The sequence below is a fragment of the Clinocottus analis genome, unplaced genomic scaffold (assembly GCF_023055335.1).
Source record: "Clinocottus analis isolate CAN_PGR_092001 unplaced genomic scaffold, fCliAna1.0.p SCAF_18, whole genome shotgun sequence".
In the NCBI taxonomy this organism is placed as follows: domain Eukaryota; kingdom Metazoa; phylum Chordata; class Actinopteri; order Perciformes; family Cottidae; genus Clinocottus; species Clinocottus analis.
In genome coordinates this window covers 10493213-10514179 of record NW_027175909.1, presented here as the reverse complement: position 1 = coordinate 10514179, position 20967 = coordinate 10493213, and the positions used below count along the sequence as shown (strand labels likewise).

Genomic DNA, 20967 nt, shown 5'->3' with positions numbered 1-20967 from the left:
AGTTTTATATTTTGGAATATAATTTGAAAGGATGCAAGGAAAGGCTAACATGATGTGAAATGTTTATGTCTTGATGATACAAAGTCTGATGAATTTGAATCCTTGAGGTTGAAGATTAAACAGCGCTGAATTTGTAGCATTAAGATATTTTATTTTGAAGTTCAAACTCAAATTGGCCAGAAAAGTCAAGTGCTTGAAAAAAATGGCTAAAGTTGGATTCATAAAATTCAGATGCCAAAATTGAAGATGAGAATTAAAAAACTTGAAAAGCTGAGCGATCAGACTTCTATAATTATTTTATGGACACACTAAAGTTTTAGAGGCTGTAAAATAACATAAAATAAAAATCACCAAATAAATTAATATATGTTTTGAAAAAAGCTTTATGAAGAATTGTTCAAGCACTAATTTATTCTTTGTTATTTTTTTTTAAATGAACAGAAAAATGCAAACATTGTGTGCAGACAACTAGCTAAAAGCTCAATAAAAATACTGATATCGATCAGATCACTTAACCTCGTATTGTTCATAACAGTCCCATGTTATTTAAAAAGTATAGTGTAAACATATAGGAGGATGACGTAGAGGAGCTCTTAAGCTGCCACTAAACTCACTTGTGACCACCACCTGTGTGTCCAGGTGTGTCTCCTGTCCGGTGGTCAGGTGGCGGGTGGAGCACCTGTAGGCGCCGGAGTCTCTGGCTGTTAGGTTGCTCAGCCACAGGACCAGATGATTGGAAAACTCTCCGGATGTGAGCTGCTGGCCGCTCAGGGCCGGGCCGCGGGATCCTGCGTCCTCCGTGCCATTCACTCGCTGCCATGCCAGCGCGGTGTACAGGTACTTATTGGCCACGCAGGTGAGATGGAGGTCCCCTCCCTCTCTGGGTTCCTCCCTCTGGCTCACGCTGAAGCCTCCTGCCACGTCTGAGGGAGAAGGAGGTGAAGACATGTGGAAGAAGAGGTGAGGGGAGGGGGAAGCGAATGCAAACCTTCCACTGGATCTCCGGTTCTCTGCGAGCGCGTGAGGATCCTGTCTGGTGCATGACACCAATCCAACCAAACCTCCATTTTTCATAGCGTTGCTATTGTGGGTATACAAGCGGCTACTGGAATACAGTGAAAAGGCTTTTTATTTACTTTAGCCATCCGAAACTTCCCGTGGAAACGGCTCAAGAGTTTCCTGATGGCAGATAGTGTTTATCTTTCCCAAACACCCCAAGGCCTCCCGAAATAAAGCGGACCTGCCAGTCCAAGGAAGTGTGCTGTACGGGGAAGTGGAACGATAAGAGCCCCTGGTTCCTGTTTCGCTCTTGCTCACACACACAGCTAATTCACAGCCTTCTGCACACACACACACACACACACACACACACACACACACACACACACACACGCAAAACAACTTTACCTGTCGGCCTAGTAACCAATCTGACCGCATGCCACGCATAATAACTGCAGTATGTGATGCACGTACGCTACCTTGCATTAGCACACACGCTAATGTGGGATTGTGTACAATTTTTCACATTTTATAAGGAAAAATGATCAAATTTGTAAGCAGATTGATACCACTTGAGGATTGAATAATGTGTAAATGAGCAACTTTCAGATTTTGTCAATCAAACTAATTGAGCAGCTTTGACACAGCTTCCAGCTCTTTCCACACTAGTGCAGCGGCATTGCTGGAGTGTCTACTTTGCACACACCTGCATCACCTGTCTCTCACATATTGAAATAAACTTAACACAACAACTCAATATCCAGCCATCTGCAGCCTGAACATGACTACTTATGATACAGACAGAATAACGTGTATCTTGTATACACATGGGCTCTCCTTGCACTCCTCACAGCACTGCAGGGCGTTGTGTGTTGGCAGTACAAGAGAAAGTTAGTGTGTTCAATCACATAAATACCATCGCAGTCTAACTGAGCAAAAGTCAACAAATATGTCATCTGTACACAAGTATGTCTCAGAGTGTGTGTGTGTGTGTGTGTGTGTGTGTGTGTGTTTGATGAGAGCAAATCCCAAGATGAATGATAAATGTGATAATCATATTTAGAGACCAGTCAGTCACCGCCTCCGGGTCAACGGAGTTCAATGTCCAGTTGTCTAATGTTTAGTTAATCTGACAAAAAAAGGTTTTGACATTTAATTTCTCTCTATATTTGTTTCACATTCATTAATTCAAAGGATTCCAATTCGTTGATGCCAATGGCAGATAGTCTTCCTGGGATCGGAAATCCAGTACATCATGTTAATCATATACATATTTATCACATTTTGTGTATGTTGTTGTTTCAGGTTGAGAAAAATCATTAATTGCAATTTCTTTCATCATGTAAAACAAAAACAAAAACGCAAATTCTGACCAAACAGAACGGAAGAATTAAGGTTATTTCTTAAGCACTCATTATTTCGGATTGAATATTAGTAAAAAAAAAAAAAAAGAGAAGGATTTACCAATTAAATGACAAAACATGAAGTGAATCAGCTGATATACGGGAGGCCTAGTTTCATTTTGAAATCCACGAGGGAGTAAAATGAGGCCAGGTGACCGAAAGCAGACAGAAATTGTTATTTAGCTTAGTTTCTGGTATGATCTATGTTCCATGAGTTGTACATCTGAGGAGACGATTCCTCACCTGTGACATAGAAGTGGAAGTCGAGCTGGTCTGTGCCGGCCGAGTTGGAGGCGACGCAGCGATACACTCCAGACACAAAGGCCTCTGCCACAGTCAGAACCCCCACTGTCTGCGGAGAGCACAAACATCCGCATGATCAAACCGGCACACACACATACATTTATAACCTAACCTCTGCCACTGATGGCAAGAATCATATTTTCCATGCGCCACTCAGACAATAGGGGTCTGTGATCCTCCTGCACACTTCCAACAAAGTGGGCAGCCAAACGTACAAACTGTTGATGTGTGTGTCTGTGAATGTGTGTATGTGGGAGAAGTGTGCAAAGAAGGACAGAAATGATACTATGTAGTACATCTACACAGTAACATTTGTAACATATGATCCAACTCATATGTAGATTGAATGCATTTTTTGTCCTTTTTGTTAAATATTGCAATTAAGATATTTTTTTTCAGGATAAATTGCAGTTATTGTACCTTTGGGCTTTCCCATATTGGGATGCTTTTTGTGTTTTAAATCTAAATTTCGACGGTAAAAAACCCTGAGACACTAACAGGCTCTTCTGTCAGTCACAGTGTGTATTACAATGCTTCACCCACCTTTTTCTTCCCCTGAAGCACTTCCTGTCTGTGCGTAATACTCAGGATGTGGTTGCTTGTGGACGTGGCGGGGATTCTCTCCGTCACAGGGCTCCATGGCGATGAGGACGTTGGACACACACATCTAGGATAAGGAAGATGAGGCGGAGGATGGGACAGAGACTCAGCTGTGTTGACACAAGTCATTTTATGCTGCCTCCAGGTGTGCGTGTGTGTGTTTTTCTCAGCTGCGCTCGGCAGGAGGAAGAGCAGCACATCTGGGAAGTGCCTTGATCATCGCTGCTTGACGCTATCTTCACCTTCATTCACATAATCATCATCGCCAAACCTTTTTTTATCAATAGCATCACGTCCTCTCGCTCTGGACTGCAAGCTGACAATAGGATCTTTGGAGTGCTATGTATTGCTGGATTGTTCACCTATCGAGGATGAAGAGGTGGTATTGTAGTCCTGTGGATCAACTTCCTTCCATTCTTAACAAATAATCCCACATTTCCAGGACAATAGTTCCTGTCTCTCTCTCCATGAGTCTCACAAGTCTAAATCCATAGATTACACACTCGTTGAGCTGTGGGAACTGGAGATCGAGCTTTGTGGTATATTTATACACAGCTTTAGGATGAAAACCTCTGAAATTAGACATGAAGGGGCCAGAAACACACAACGCTTGATCAAACTGTCTCAGAGTAGACAGAAAATGTCTCCATGTCTGATAACGGTCATATATAAGCTGCACCGCTTATATATATTGAATATGATGACACATGCAATATAATGAAAATGTAGCAGTCCTCAAGGAACAATTACATGTGTTTATAAACACTACATTTGATACATTTTGTGTGATAATTGTATCAAAATTAAATGTGTCAACGTAATAAAGTACTGTTTGATTCATTCTTATGAACAAGCATAAAATACTATTATATTTGTTGTATATTTTACAGAATATTTTCCATATGATGTATGTCTGGATCTGAAGTTCTTTTTCAATCGACGAGATACGTTTGGTGGGACTGAAAATGTAATCTGAAGGAAACTTATCAATGTTCACCAAGGTTATTAGGTATGAAAAAAAAAACTACTTAATCGTAAGGCATCGGTTGTGCACAACATACGACTATGTAGACTATATCCAAAAAGTACTCGGTGTGATTTGTACATGCAAAATAAAATATATGTATCTATTTATCTGGCGGTATAATGTAAACAGATCTCATAATCAAAAGAAAGGAGCTTCATTATTTAGACCTTAACCATCACCGTCACTGTAAACTGTCACTTCCCTGTGGTCATTGATCCATTGCCTGTTTATAGTCGTGTCACTGCCTCTCTGCTGTCTCCGTCTGTATCCGTCTCTGTCTGTCCTGAGCTCCTCCCTGAGGTTCCTCTCTGCTCCCTGATTGCTCTTCCTCTTGGCATGTGCAACCGCACAAATGACCCACCCTGTGCATGACACCACGGGCCTGACACACACACACACACACACACACACACGCGCACACACACGCGCACACGCATACATACACACACACATAGGCAGAGATTACACCACCAGTCCCACGCTTCCCAGGAAAAGCTTTCTCAACCAAAGTGGCACACACAGACACACACACACACACACAGACACACACACACACACACGCGCGCGCACACACACACACACACACGCACACGCATACATACACACACACATAGGCAGAGATTACACCAACAGTCCCACGCTTCCCAGGAAAAGCTTTCTCACTCAAAGTGGCACACACAGACACACACACACACACACACACACACACAGACACACACACACACACACAGACACACACACAGACACACACACACAAATATGATGAGTTAGAAGGATGTGTGGACATAGACAGGGTTAGAAACAAAAAGCGCGTGCACACAGTCATGCCATTCACACAATGTGTAACTGAGAACAGGGTGAGCAGCAGCCGCCTGGAAATATGAATGAGTTGTGTATCAGTGGGGGTCATCTCCTGCCTTTTCCTTCTGTCTCGTTTCACTGCTTAAAATACACTTTTACCGCTTGTCCCTGTCCCGTCTCAACCCCAAAATAACCACAGGGCATCATAAACCAATACACAAATATAAGCAAAGTTTAATGCAAAAACACAAACAACTGATATAACACTTCAATACAGATTCATACAAAGTTGGCAAATATTGTCATTCGTCATATGTAAGTTAGTTGTATAAAATTATTAAATATTAGATTCATATATTACTCATAGAACATCTGTATACAAGGAATGAATCACATTGGGAGACACCCGTAGACACACACACACGCACACGCACACGCACGAGTACACACACTCTCACACTTGCTTTACATACACACAGACTTTACTAAAACACTGATGGCACTCATACATTTTGATTTTAATGAACTTTCAATACAAAGACAGGCGGGCTGTTATACTGACATCATTTGACAAACAAGACACTTTGACATGGATTGACACTGGACGACACAGGATGACATGATAAGACAGAGGGCATAGTCTCTGGTCTGTGGACACTTCCTACATGGTAGGCGTCTGCTGACCGTCAGTCTTTTAGAAGAGAACTGTAGGCATCCCATAGTGAACAACACAAAGCTTGTCCTCTCTCCTGTTTTGCCCGTCCAAGGTGAGCACATTTGACCTTCTACCTCTACCGGTGGCTTAAAATCGGAACAGAAACTCACAGCTTTTGTGGATGTCAGAATCAGATTGGGGCTTGGGACAGGCACGGTTCATGCACCCATTATAGTACCACTCTAGGACACAAAAAACAAGCAAAGCAGCTCCAGAAATGTGGCTGGTGGATGAATGGAATTGCACTTCTTCTGGCTCAAAATGTCTATGAAATGTAAAAAGCATAAAACTACAGGATGGCTGGGTGCAAGGGCCTGACTTAAAATGGTACAATTAAGGAAATAAATAAATAATCAGTAAAGCAGGTGTCCTTATATCCTTCTCGATGTGTTTTTTGTCCTCCTTGTTTCTCCTGGTCTTCACTGCTCAGCAGTGTTCCAAGTCACTTTCCTCATTTTCCACACCAGTTTAGCACGCACAGGATCATCATATGGCGTCACTGGTAATGACAGCGAGGGCTCTGGCTGCTGTGGACTCGCGCTGATGAGTGTGTTGAGGTGGTGGTGGTGGTGGTGGTGGTGGAGCCGATGGGCTCCAAGGAGGGAGGCGATGGGGAGTTGGTCTTGATGCTTGGTTGGGGTGGAGGGCAGAGCTGGTGAGGGAAGGGGGTTGGAGAGGTATGTGTGGGGGGCAGCAGAGTTGGGGGAAGGGGCGTGGGGGGTCTCTCAAGAATAGATCAAGCTCTTGAGGAAGCGGACTGTGCCACGTTTGAAGACGAAGGGACAATCACGCTGCTGGGAAGCGTCTCGCGTCGGAGAGGAAGCCAAACAACGAGAGGAAAAGCGCTCTGATTTTCGCACAGGAAGCCCAGTGCGCCTCCTGCCCGGGCCAGATAAGAGCGCTGCTGTTCCCAGGGCCAGACCCAGGAGCGAGCCCAGGACCCAGGCGCGAGGCCCCCCATCAGCCCGGCCCAGCCTGGTCCAATGTCCCTGGGCTTCCTCCAGCGCGGCGTCAGGCTCGTGGTGCAGCCGGGCTGCAAAGAACAAGGGGCTAAGTGAGGATCCAGCTAAAAACTAACTAAAGAAACATACTCAATGCAGACACTGCAGCAGAACCAGAACCAGAACCAGAACAGAGCTTTAAAAAGGAGCATGAATCACCCAGTGAAGAGGCCGAATGCAATCTGCTGAAACGTCACAATTATAATTGAGATCCTTTATGATAATATGCTGTACAGCTTTAGTGCTTTCGTGAAATCTTTATGTTGTTGTTGTGAATATTTCTTTCATGTTGCATGCATGCATGATTTGTGTACTTTAGCCAAATTGTTTGTTTAACTTATAGACATTGACCTACAAATTACTCAGAATCAATTTACATGTTAATATCAATCATCGATATACCAAATAAATCATACAAAGATTTCTACTTTGGCCATTTTTGTTCATATGCAGACTGCATTTGACTCATCACAACAAGACACGGTACATTCTCCCCTCATACATACTGTGCATCTACACTATAACACCATAGTGAGGTACAACAGAAGCAAGATTTCAATAACACTTTGAATACATTTCCTGAACATGCAAAATATTTTCTAGGTACATTTTTTGCAGGATAAAGAGTTTATATAACTTTGACAAAGAATAGCAGAATCTTTAGCATCACCCGGTCTTCTAAAAGATGTTCATGTACATTGTATAGATTACATTTGGCAGAGATGGACGGGTGAAACCGTGCTGGAGGCACCTCGCATGGCGCCATGCGCGAGTGCCAGTGTTAAGGGTCAAGTATGCTGATGATGTCAGTGGGAATAAAGTATGGGCGGCTGCTGTGGTGCTCTCAGGTGATACTTAACCTTTCTGACTTGGTCATAAGCAACACAATAAGTAACTGACCTCCAAGAACAACTCAATCAATGTTTCAGCCAAGTGCCGGCTGGAGTACACTGTCCCTCTGCATCACTGGGTTGGGCCATTTCTCATGAGAACTTTATATATAGTGTTTGAGTCAGATATACAAAATGGCATCACAGGATACAGTGTGCAATCACAATAATAAACAGGCCTCTTACCCTGCGTCCTGGACAGGAAATTCATTAAATCATAGCGTTTGATTTGGAAACCAACAAATCGTGACTGAGAGCACGGAACTGGTTTCCATTGAAGTGTGTTTTTTTCTCTGTCCTTTCAAGTCTAAGATACGCAGTGTACTGTGTCTGTGAATGTACCAGGCACACACACACACACACACACACGCACGCCCACACACACACACACACACACACACTCTGCCACACACAGGCTACACATTTGTATACACTTAAACAAACATATGAAAAAAGAAACAAACATATGGGAAGAGTTGCACAAGCAAGCAAACACATCAACACAAACACGATGGGATACACACACATAAATATGTGAGTGCACACACACACACACACACACACACACACATACACACACACACACACACACACACACAGGCAAACACACACACATTTTGACACATTCTCCGCACATGAAAGGCCCCCAAAGGCATCTGTTCTGGTTGCAAGAAGGAAATGCTGTCTGAACACACGCTGAAATAGACAAAACATGTCTTGTTTTTCAAAATCACTCACTCACACACACACCCACACACACACATTCACACACACATGCACGCAAACACACACACACACACGCACCATCAAATAAGATAAAACAAACAAAGACATCATTTTTGTGCTGCGTGTGTGTGTAACATCATAGCACTGATGTTAGTTTTATCCTTTGCTGCCAAAATATGTATAAATATACAAAGTTTCAATGGATGTAAACTAATAGTGGGTAATTAGATCATATGACACAATATGAACATAATATATATGTTTTGCTGTCTGATTTCTCATTTTAAATGGCTTACTGCTCATTTTTGAGGCACAATTTGAACGTTCACACTGCGCTGCATTTGGTCCTCTGGGCTACTTACAGGCCTTTGGACGGGCAGGGATGCCAGAGCCACTGGATGTGTGGCGGAGGGACTCCGTGGGATGTGCAGTGATGGGCTTGTCTGCTCCCCCGTGGCACCGAGCCCGAGTCTTGCAACGACACGGCTTTCTCCCCTATCTGAGGACTCACTGTCAGGCAAGACGCACACAAACACAAAGAATCAATAAACACAGAGGTGAGCCTGAGACAGAGCTACAGGTGGTTGGGTTGAGAAGAATTTATTTTCTCACCGTTGACCACAAGTGTAAGCGTGAGATTCTGGTAGAGCCCGTGTTCCTGGATGAGCACGAGGACAGCGTACTTCCCAGCATCCTCCTCTGCCACATCCCGGATCACCAGGGAACTCCCATCCATGTGGTATCTGGAGCATTGCTCTGCTGCCAGCATGCCGTCTTTCAACCTGGCAGAAAAAAAGACCTCTGAGCAAAGTTTCAGGGACTGAATGATTCTTAAAGTTTTAAGCTGGAAATTATTTTTGTGTTCTACAAGCAAAAAAAAATACAATAGATGAACAAAATTCTAAGTTATTTAGAAAAAAAGTGAGGCAAAAAACAAAACTAAAGACAAAAAAACAAGGCGGTCAGGTGTGACTTTCGGGATGAAGGTGATCTTACCAGATGACTTCAGGGGCAGGGAATGCTCGTAGTTTAGGAGAGATTCGGTAAGATTTCTGTCCTGCCTGTACCTCCATCACAGATCCATGTCTGGGCTTCAGGCGAATAAACGGACGGTCTAATTTGGAAGACACACATGCAAACATGAAGGTAGAATAAAGCCACCACACACACACACACACACACACACAAAAGACTTGATCGCCATCAGAATGAAACTAGTTTTTTTAAATACAAATGAGTAATTTGTTCTGCAGTTGAATCATCTCCATGTCAGGCAGTTTCAGAGGGAGACACTCACCATAGACGGTAACATTGACTTTCTGTTGTTTGGCGTTTCTCCCGCTGGTCACGCGGCATGTGTAGAGGCCTCGGTCTGAGCGCTGGAGCTTCGGGATGGTCAGAATACTGTAGAACAACATGTGCGTTCTGTGTTTCAGGAGCCTCTTGAAAGTGGAGCCGGTGTTGTTACTCTGAAGGTGGAGAGGAGGAAGAGCCACAGAATCAACACAAACAAACAAATCAAACGCTGGGGCAAATTACCAGGACAAAAGCGGTCTTTACAAATGGCTTCTCACTGACCTTTAAAGCATTATAACTATGGCAAAATATACAGAAATATTCATCAGGTATAATGATAAAGTTATAGTGCAACTATAAGGCCTTAATGACATCGACCTCATCAGGAAATAGAGTTGAGATCACATGATTGCAAGATACACATTGGGGCAAACCAAACGCATTGAACATATTAGGTGAAGGGAATTGTGGGTAACATAAATAAGAAAGTCTGCTATAAGCATTTTTGATTTTTGTCAGTTGACATTGCTTCAGATGTTACATCTTTTCACAACGTTTGTACATTGTGCAAGCGTGAAACGAGGCTGACATGAAACATATTTGTGTTTTTTGAAATATCGGCATTCACCGTATCCTGTGGTTTGCAGAACAGTTTGATCACTTGTTCTGGCGACTGGTTTGCCCGCTCACTCTCTCTCAAAAGTAGTTTGTCTCCCCAGACTTTCACGCAGGTCTAACCTTTCCAGGGTAGTCCCAGGTGAAGTTGACTCTGGTGTTTAACTCCCCGATGGCGGTGCAGTTCAAGACCAATCTCTCTCCCTTCAGGGCCTGCACTGCACTGCTGTTCAGATACACCTCCATGATGTTACTCACTGTGACAAGAAAGAACCAAATATAGAAATGATATATATATGTAAAGCACTCTGAGTGAATTGCATAGGAACCACTGAGATACATATACATACTGATGTGTAATGTGCTTTGTATCTGGTAGGAATTTCTGCACTGCTGACCTGGTCGGTGAACAAAGTATTTACGTGACTTGTGTGTGACGCCTTCATTGATTGTCTCGCAGTGGAAGAAGCCAACGTAATATAAGGTGGGAGCTCGGATGGTGAAGCCTTGCTTGCTGTTCCAAACAATGCTCCTGTGGTCTGGACTCAGGCTGCGGTTGGGGAACTGTGGGAGGAGAAAATACAAGACAACACCCGTCAGCATCATCACAAAGAATGTTCTGACCTTTAACCACTGCAAATAAGGAAGGAACATAGTCACATGAACATAGTCACATGTGTAACACCCGGTTAAAAGTGTGCTAATACATGGAAATTATTACATTATTTGCAGTCAGACAACAAAAAAAGTCCAAATCAAGGCTCAAAACCTCCATGTTGGGACCTTAGCAAGTGTAACTCAAGCTCATAGTTTCAGTCCTGAAGCCAGGTCTCTGAAACTGAAGAAGCTAAATTGAACATCACTGTCATTGATTTACAACTTAGGTCTCTTGGACCCAAAATCTAAATTGGTTCTATTTGAGCTCCAATCCAGAGACTCTTGCCTCCACTCAAATGTGGGCTTTTGTTTTAGCTTCTAATGCTAAGATAGTGTCAGGTCCCTTACAAAAACCTTCAGAAGATGCTAATTATTTGTCATGAGGTGACCCAAATGATGCTGCATGAATATTCTCTTGGTTTTATAACACTTGGCGACCTTGACATGGACACTTGTGTAACCGAGTAACCTTGTTGTTTTCTTGGAAGCAGCCTAAAGGAAATGTTTACTAGAGTTTCTGTGACACAGTGGAAGCCTCCCACCCACTCTCAAGGGAACAGGTAGACCCCCCCCCCACACACACACATGCACGCACACACACACACACACACACACACACACACGCTTCCCCCCAGTGTGAACCGGTTGATATCCCCCCTCCCAGTGAGGCGACCCTCTCAGACGCCACTGATCTCCGCCTCCTCTCTCAGTCCTGTAAAGATGCCCTTCCCTCATCCCCAAACTTCCTGACGCCACCTCAGATCGGCCTCCGCGCCCTCTCTGCCCCTCTTAACCCCATCCTCCAGACCTACATGAAACGTATGTGAAGGTGGAGGAACAGAAGGAGGAGCAAAGGAGTCAGAGGAGTCAGGATATGAGGAACGGGACTCCAGTCCATCCACTCACATCCTGTTTCTGCAGGATATATACATTTTGACTTGGACCCCGGGTTGAACCCGTCATCCCAGACCTCTCCGGGACCTTCTGGTCACTTTCACAGCGAGAGCGACGGAGCAGAGACTCCTGGGTATTGTTCCCACTGAGAAGGGTCATATTCGAGATCGAGGAAAAAAACACTTGGACAGTGAGTGGATTTCTGGTTCGGCCAGAACAGGATTAGAGGGAAATGAAGGAAGCGGAGGAGAGCAATTTTTAGAATAATTACCTTTGAGGTTCCAGGCATTTGTGAGGAGATGAAAGCAGAAAATAAACGCATGTGTGTGTGTGTGTGTGTGTGTGTGTGTGTGTGTGTGTGTGTGTGTGTGTGTGTGTGTTGATGTCTAGCTATGTCTATTCTAGGATCATTTTCATATTTTGGAAAACCAGAAGGATATGTCATGTACAGTCTTGTTTGTCCCAGACAGTATGAAAGTGCCCTGAACTTGCATTCTTTCGAATGATTCCTCTGGTTGCAAACACAAGTCTGAATGACGCTACTTCTGACTTGATTTTATACTTCAGCAAAAACAATGTTATGGTCTCAATCACTCGATTCAAGTCTTCTTCAATACAGCATGATATTTAGCAAATGATGATCCCAAGAGTAAGATAGACAATAAAGCAGGGTATATTTTAGAGCGTGGCTACCTTGTGATTGACAGGTTACTACCACAGGTTTGGGTGCTGTTTGTGTTTTCGTCCTAGAACTTTAACGCTTTCACAGTGTGCTTGAAAGCCCATTTACATTTTTGGGCCACCCAAATATTGCCTTGTTCAGCAGTCAGTTGTACTTCTCATCTCACAAGATAGTGACCGCCAAAATACTGAACTTGAGTCTTCAAAACGGTAGTCCACAAATCAATGGATGACATCACGGTGATCCCATCTATAGCTTCTCTATAGTTTGTCCTAAGGATGTTTTTGCACTTCCCAAATCCTTTCTGCAGCTCTCCTCTTGCTTTGTAGTCTTGCTCACAGCATGGCCAATTCCCCTTTCATTCTGACTGAAACATCTCAACTATAAGATGGATTGCTAGAAAGTGAATTCAAATATTTATTTTCCCCAGAAGATAAATTCATCCTTCAAGCCCCACCATGTGAATCACAGTTGTGATTATGAGTGAAATGTCTTGACGTCTATTTCACAGATGGACATGAAATGTTTCCTTCAGAATGATTTGTTATAACTTTGGTTATGCTCAAGTTCATAGCCTTCTATGTTTTACAATTATTCTATTGTTGTTATACCACAATAAGCTTCCTACAGTGACGCACAAGCTGCCATATTAATGATCAGCGTTCGTGATTAAAGAGCATTTACTGTACTTTGATCTGCCGGGGTCAACAGTAGCTGCCCTCTGCTTCCTCCTTCAGGCAAACCAGCTGCTTAAAGCATCAGTTGGGGAAGTTGGCAGCCAGGATTCCTACTACAAGAGGTGGAGGGTGAGATGTGGGAAGTGGTGCTGCCGCTGGCCAGCGGCCAAAAGGGGCAATCCAGACCTCATGTCCTGTTTCCAGAGGTAGAAACAGTGCCAACAGGACGCTGTGGGCTCCGCTTTATCGGAAAAAGTTAGTAGAGAAAGGGCCATCATTGACTGGAAGGTGTTCATGCAGATTTAAGCAGACAGACCTGTTGTGTCATTGAAAGGCAAATACCATCCATGCAGCAACATGCACTCATACAAAAACGGACACACAAGCAGACAGCAAGTACTCTAAATGCTCCTCTTTGCACTTAGTCGCACTGTCCCCTCGACCCCTCACTCAGCACTCAAGCACCAGCACTCACAGCATATCCGCACACACTTTCACACATATCCGCAAATGGACACAAACAAACGGACACACACGCCACAGCTTAATGGCTGCCAAGATAAGAACAATGTGGCGAATGATCTGGAGAGGGAGAAACAACGGTGCGGTGCATTGTATGCATGTGTGAGCCTTGATGGGAAAACCTGGGACAAGTGATGCTGTGCAGAGGATGTGCGTGGTGTTACTGGCCAGAGGAGGACATGAGTGTGTCGATACTCGTGCTTCATGTAGAGATCACGATGCCGAGCAGATCTCTGCACCCAAATATGAATTTAAAAAAAGACGTCCAACTCGTCAACTTGTCGTTTCATTCACTTTTCCAGTACTGACCTTGATCAGTGTGGTTGTGAAGTTTGGGTGGGTGACCCGGCAGGGGATGACCAGCGGCGTCTTCTGCTTCATGTACAACACATCTGGGCTCATACCCGGATGGTCCACAAATGGCTGCTGGCTGTCTGAAACCCAAACACTGCGGTCAGGGAGAAACACGGTAGCAGCAATAAACATGTAACGTGAAAGCTTAAAGAAAGCTTTCTTTCATCATCACCGTTTAGTCGATCACAATATGTACAGTTTAAAGTGCCCGTTTTGGTTTGTTCTTCTTTTTCTACAGGAAAATACCCATCACAGCTATTTAGAGCTCAAGCTGACATCATCCTCAAATGTCCCTGCTTGTACAACTCATAGTTAAAAAAGCCAAAGATTTAAAATTAGCGGCTGTATTTAAAAAAAGAGAAAATCATTAAGACCAGAAACTTTTGGAATTTTTTTCTTATTCAGCTGAATAAAAGAACAGAGAAGATTATTCAATGATCATCGCTTCATCTCTATTCATTTCCGACCGGGAGGTGATTTAAATTAGGTTAGAGGTGTTCAGAGCTATGAAAACTGACATTTCGACCAAAGTGGGGCCCCAAAAGGCCCCTCCGCTAAGGAAACCAACGCGTCACATTAAAAATGAAGGAAATAAACCAGATTTTAAAAAAGGAGCGGGCTTGTCCTCCCATCCCCTTTGACTGGGTAAGCGAATATGTTTCTCCATCATTTTCTGTGAACTGAACCTTAAACGTCATGCACACAGAGAGAGGAAAGAAAACAATCACTCGCTTCTACGCACAAACACACAAACAAACACACACACACTTCCAAGTATCAATCTCAGCAACAAACAAAAACAAACAGACACACACTCCTAAACATACTCTGTCCTCCACACCCACTCATTGAATACCCATTCAGCAAATGACTGCCTGTAGTCAACAATAAACACACAGATTGTTTAGAAGCAATCAAACGGCCTCTCTGAGCGTTCTCCTCCCAGCCCGACGACTGTAATAGTGCTGCGCTATTGAACCGTGTGGGTGTTGCTCACTGTATTGTTTGTTACCGTAGGGTGTTATTCAAGGAAAGAAAATCTCTGAACATTCGAACAAAAGTACCCAAAGGACTAGCGGACTGAGGGCTTCCTTCTCTTGCTTTGATTCCTCGCGGACTCTGGGAGGGAGGCAGCGTCTGAGCAGAGCCGCAGGCCAAGTCTGACGCTTAATGGACATGGTGACCTGAGCGATTGATGGCCCCCGAGGGTCCTGTTGGCCAAACAGTAGCGTGCCCTGTGACCCTGGCCTCCAGCCCAGCTCCATGCTCGGCGCGGCCCAGCCCAAACAGCGTCACCCTCCAGGACAGGAAGGAGCTGGCTGGGTAGACATCGTGCCTCCTCTACCCCTTGATAGCACTGAGCCACTGGCCTTCATCTTATCCTTCTCAGCTCCTCACACACACACACAGACACACACTCACACCGCCCTGCCGCCACCTTGTAGAGACACAGCGACATCCCCTCCCAGCACACCCTCTTCAAGCCCTTCCCCTCCTCCCCCAAGCACAGGATGCTTCAAGCGAGGCTGAGCAGAGCAGATAAGGCCGATGCCCTGGGAAACTCTGCCCAGGGTCTGAGCCTTTCAGCAGCCGGGCTATTCCTGGCCCCGAGGTAGCACGTAAACGAAAGTAAAAAATGATTTATATATAGACATCAGGGAGGTAGGCCCATGCTGAGAAAAGAGACACGGGGGAGGAGGAGGATGAAACTGTGCCGGAGTCATCTAGAAGGATGTGTTGTTGGGACAAACAGTGTTTGGATATAATTGTCTCTCTGGCATTGGTCTGCATTTAGCACCCACCACATCCTGTTTAACCTGGAGATATAAACAATAAGCATGAGGGGCTGCTCAAGGAGTGCAGCGTGAGGAACAGAAAAGAAGCGCCAGTGGTGCTCCTGGACCTCGGGCAGCGGAGTCTTACCTGTGACATACACGTAGACGGAGGTCTGTTTTTGGGTTCGATGTCGGTATCTGCAGCGGAACAGTCCGGTGTGCTGGAACTGGGTGCTGCTGACGGTCAGGCCGCTGCAGTACTGATGGCTATTACTTCCACAGCGAGACTCCTGCACTCGCACCTCATCCTTGGCCAAACCTGATGGAAATGCCCATGTCAGCTCCCAGCGCCCCCTGGTCAACAGGTACAAGGGGTTAAAGGTTTACTTGAACACCATTGTTACGTCTGCATTCACATTCAGCCAAGGAGGATGCTGTAAAGGGCTCTTGAAAACTAAAATCCCTCATGAGTTAGTTTCTTTTTTTTGATGAAATGATAGTTTTAGTGTTAAACTTGCACCACCGTGGTGTCAAACAGTCGAACTGATTTGATGGCTAAAATACTATTAAAAAAACAAGTAAAACTATATATTATGAGGGTCTGGAGACAGATAACCTGACAGGACCGCTGGCTAGTAACGGTTGAAGAGATATTATCTATAGTTCAAGAACATAACTGGAGGTGAAATGGGAAAAAATGGCATCCACCAACAAGTCTGCATGAATGATGGAAAAAAGTCGGAATTAAGTTTTTTGTTGCAATTCACAGTTGAAAATCTCTTGGCAAAATAAATTTGAATTTGGGAAAAACACAAGTAAATCGTTTCTACAATAACTTAGCATCTCAATGACTTAATAACATTTGAATCAATGACTTTGTGATCTCGACTATAACGACTATAGTGATTGCCGTGCGTTGCGGTTCCCCAAATTGATGTTGTCTGGACGGATGTACCTGAAACCTACCTGCAGCTGAGCAGTAGTGTCTGGTTGGTGTCAAGGACCAGCTGCCGGGATTTCACATCCAGAATCGGGACGCTGTACTTCCCCTTTTTATCTTTGAGGCGAGGAGAGAAGATGAGAATCAAAGGATACGCAGAGGACTCAACATCCCAGAAGTAGATCACTGATTTAGTGCGTCACCAAACTGTAGTCTGGTCTTACAGTAATTATAAGGCGATAAGGCTTGAACTATGGACATACCCAGAGAGGTCAGAGGTCAAGGTCAGCTTATGAGAATTCATTGTGGAGTAACTGGGGAGGATGTTTACTTTCTGAAACGGGGGTTCGAGTCCTGGGTGCTCATTCAAGCATAATGTCATGCTTTTTAAAAAAAAACTAATTTGGCTCAATGATTGACGCAATTATATTCAAATCTAGTCCTACGATTGTGAGGCATGATCGTGACTGTCCAACTCTCTTTGTGCCGACCTGCATGAGACCACTTTTCTGAGGAAATCCTGGAAGACAAAATACTTAACAACCAATAAACATTTTTGACAGCCCCTTCATGCTCTGTCCTGACAAACCAGACTCGACCAGACTTTTGACTGATTGCAGAACCGCTCTTGGTGAGTCCCGGCTCCACAGCACGTACTCCATCCATCCAGGCCGCAGTGTGTGACCCCAGCACATCTCCTCGCTCAGGCCACTTGACAACTTGTGTGGAAATGCGTAAGCAGTACCCCTCTTGTTTATCAAATAAAGGCATTTCTCCACTCCATTGCTGAGGTTTATTAATGAGAGATAAAGTCGACAGTGTGTCCGCCCTTCCTTCCTCTTAACAACAGCGGAAACATCATTCAGGGAAGTCCGTCCTTCAGTGTGACTGCTCCTTACAGAGCGTGCAACACGCAGGTCAAAACAGTCCTCAGAATACAACTGTCTCCCTGATCTGAGTTAAATCACGAGCAGTGAGTTAGTTTATCACTTAAGTCCATTAGTAGCATTCATTGTCAGCATCATTGTTCCCAGAGGATGCCTCATAGAGCAGATCTAGCATGACTCACACTGAAAGCACTTCCTATACCATTTCCTTGGATTTCACATTGTGCGAGTGAAAAACACACATGGAAGGGCAAGGGAAGACGGAGAGGAAGTTAGGGATCTCCTCCAAGCCTTCTGAGGCCTTTTCAACAAGCTGTTAAGTGTCTAAAAGCATGCAACGAAATACAGTTTGCTAATTCACCAACCTACAATAAACGTCCTTCGTTTCCAAATATCACATATCTCATACAATAAGGTCAAATGGCCATCATGTGAAAACATGTTTTTCCATACACATATTGATCATTAGTAGGAAAAAAAAACTCTGACTTAATCACACATTTTGAAAGACTCTTGAAAATATGAATATTTTTAGGTTGAAAAAAAAAAAGAAGTGATTTTCTGCAGAATTTGTCTGCAGTTTGGTGGGAACATTGAGATGGATAATGGATGATAAATGTGTGTATGAGTATGTGACTGAGTATGAATGAATGGTGATATATGCATGTTGCATATTAAGACTCACTATGGCCGCCTCAACATTTATTTAATATCATATAAGTATTCCACTACTTTGGGTTAAAAGCATTAGTTAATCAAGGCATATATTGTGTCAACTGACAAATCATATGTAATAACCACGACTCAGGCGATGCATATGAAGTTTTTAACTTGATGTTATTTGCGCATACTTTTGCAGGGAAACACAATGTTAGCTTTCTTTCTCTTTTAGCCGAAAAAGACCAATATTGACACCACAGACTCTGCGGGCAGTTTAAAGCAAACCTGCCCAGTGTTTTGACAAAGAGCACAGATTAACCCCGGTTCCTGCCCAGATATTTTCCTCCAGCCGGTCATGACCCCTCGTTCTTTTAAATCAGAAGTTTCATTAGACAAACTCATCAGTCTCAGGAAGCATCGCCCTGCGTGAGTCCATTCAACCGGGGCCAAGCGCACAATGCGCCGGGCCGCAGGGCCCCGCTTTATCCAAACAAGTGTCCCGCAGGATAGCGCTTATCTCCGCGTCTGCAATCAGAGCTAATAGAGGTTTACAAGCTGAACAGCCTCAGGCACACGACCGCACCGACGACTTGGTGACCAATAAAAGAGCAGCCGCACCTCAGTGCGCCACAATGAAAAGGCGCATCTGTGCATCTTTTGTTTTCGTCCCAAGTAAAAAAAAAACAACAAAAAAAAACCTGCATGTTTGGCCTTAGTCATGGAGATTACTGTTTTTAAAGAACGTCAAGATGCCGTTTGACCTACAGGACCCTCTGATTTATGTGAAATGCTATCGTATAGGGAACTACGGGAGAACAAAAATGCAATTGCCTCTAACACACAACCACTTAACTGAAAAGTTAGCGAGTAACAATGAAATAAGGTATTGCATCAACAGAAGTAACTCAAAGTCGCTCACCTTTTGCAAGAGCACCATACATTCCACATAGCAGGCAGATTAGGATCAAATTCATCCTCTCCGGCGACTCTGATGCAGCGAGCGGGTTGCAGATGTAAAATATGAACCAAGTTTTATTCCTGCTGATGTTGTCCGCCCTCCAGAGAAGGCTCGACACCGCGCTGCGCGCTTGGCTGTGGCGCTCAGAGAGGCTTGGTTTCCTGAGGAGAGCTGCGGGAGATCACGCAACAGAACACCGCTCCTGAACTCCAGTGAAACTTTTTCCCATCGATTTGGATAGTGGCGCGCATTTATACCGTTCCCACAGTGCAGCCACCGGATAGGTGACGTCACGGAAGTCCGCACACCCATGGCGCGTCAGAGCAGTCCCCTTTTAATTCAGAGCAACGGGGCCAGTGAGGGGTGAATACAAGTTATTGGTCCAAACTGGACATTTCTTTTTGACACACTTTTAAAAATGTATGTATGAATTAAATGGCCACTTCCTATTTGATGGTCTGCAAGTTTTTATTTGTATTTCTAACAGGCTATACTCACCCCTGAACACAGGGAGGATGCGCACAGGGAAGCTGGCTTACATCTTAAGTGCAGTCTCTATTGGTACACCTGTCGATCAGTACGGAGGCACTGGAGTAAACGTGGTGGTGTCCTTATCAACAACATGGCAAACGAGTTTCTCAAGTTTTAAACTTTTAAATAAAATAAACACAGGTTCTGCTTGGAAGGGCATGCAACACATTGCACAACTAGAATAATATTGATCTCGCCAGACAGTTGGACCTCAGTTAAAGGTGACTTCGAGCTCACACCATGACGTCATCAGATACCTATGACTCCAAACTTCTGTACCGTGCAGGTGCCTCATATGGTAGACTTCTCAAAATGACCAAGTACGTCTGAGAAAGTAGAAATGTATTAGCCTTAAGATTAAATTAAGAAAGAGACATTTATTTGATGGACAGTAAGACATAAACGAATATATATATATATATATATATATATATATATATATATATATATATATATATATATATATATATATATATATATATATATATTACAAGAACACAGTTTTGTTGAGACCTGCTGCATTGGAAATTGTGTCTTTAATGTAAAAGCATATAATAAAGCATTTAATAAAACAAGGATTCAAACTACATGTTTTTTTTTTTTTATCCTTTGGCATGTAAAGTGATTCATTCTGCCAGGACATAATCAATGGTGCAGATCTTCCACTGGGTGGCGATGCGAGCTGAATGAGTGTTGGCCGCTGGAGAGCGTCTGCATAGAAATGATTGGTAATATGCTGCTCTCATAATAATCTCATTTGCTCCTTATGCCAGTCAATTGCTTCATGTCTTTAAGGGAGCTGTGCTCATGCTTTTTATATTGCATAAAGTACAAAGGAGGCACCATCGAGATAAATTAAATCACAGTAAAACTGAAATGCAAAATATATTATCACATCCTATATAGGGATTATTCACGTCTCTACAATTACAGAATATATTGAACATAAGGCTATGAGGTGAACTCATGATATACAAATGCACACACACATACACATACAGTACAATAGCAACAACTCTTAAACACATACAGTCATGAACACACATATACAGTA

The 20967-nt window shown here is 43.7% G+C and overlaps 1 protein-coding gene across 3 annotated transcripts in view; it reads right to left on the bottom strand.

Moving 5' to 3' along the window:
* flt1 (fms related receptor tyrosine kinase 1) overlaps nt 1-19587 on the bottom strand; it is a 31444-nt gene extending 11857 nt beyond the window's left edge. The window contains exons 1-13 of one of the 3 annotated variants that reach the window (XM_068581253.1): nt 19344-19587; nt 16904-16994; nt 16086-16291; nt 14118-14242; nt 10775-10940; nt 10500-10633; nt 9763-9934; nt 9462-9579; nt 9078-9247; nt 8828-8975; nt 3249-3372; nt 2646-2754; nt 615-923 (exon numbers count right to left, since the gene is read on the bottom strand). In XM_068581253.1, the coding sequence (XP_068437354.1) occupies nt 615-923; nt 2646-2754; nt 3249-3372; nt 8828-8975; nt 9078-9247; nt 9462-9579; nt 9763-9934; nt 10500-10633; nt 10775-10940; nt 14118-14242; nt 16086-16291; nt 16904-16994; nt 19344-19398 (1927 nt within the window). In that variant the 5' untranslated portion in view covers nt 19399-19587. Of the gene's footprint in view, nt 1-614; nt 924-2645; nt 2755-3248; nt 3373-5430; nt 6882-8827; nt 8976-9077; nt 9248-9461; nt 9580-9762; nt 9935-10499; nt 10634-10774; nt 10941-14117; nt 14243-16085; nt 16292-16903; nt 16995-19343 lie in introns of those variants that run through there. The other 2 variants (XM_068581254.1, XM_068581255.1) reach the window with 2 other exon arrangements.
* Between the last annotated feature and the right edge of the window lie 1380 nt (nt 19588-20967).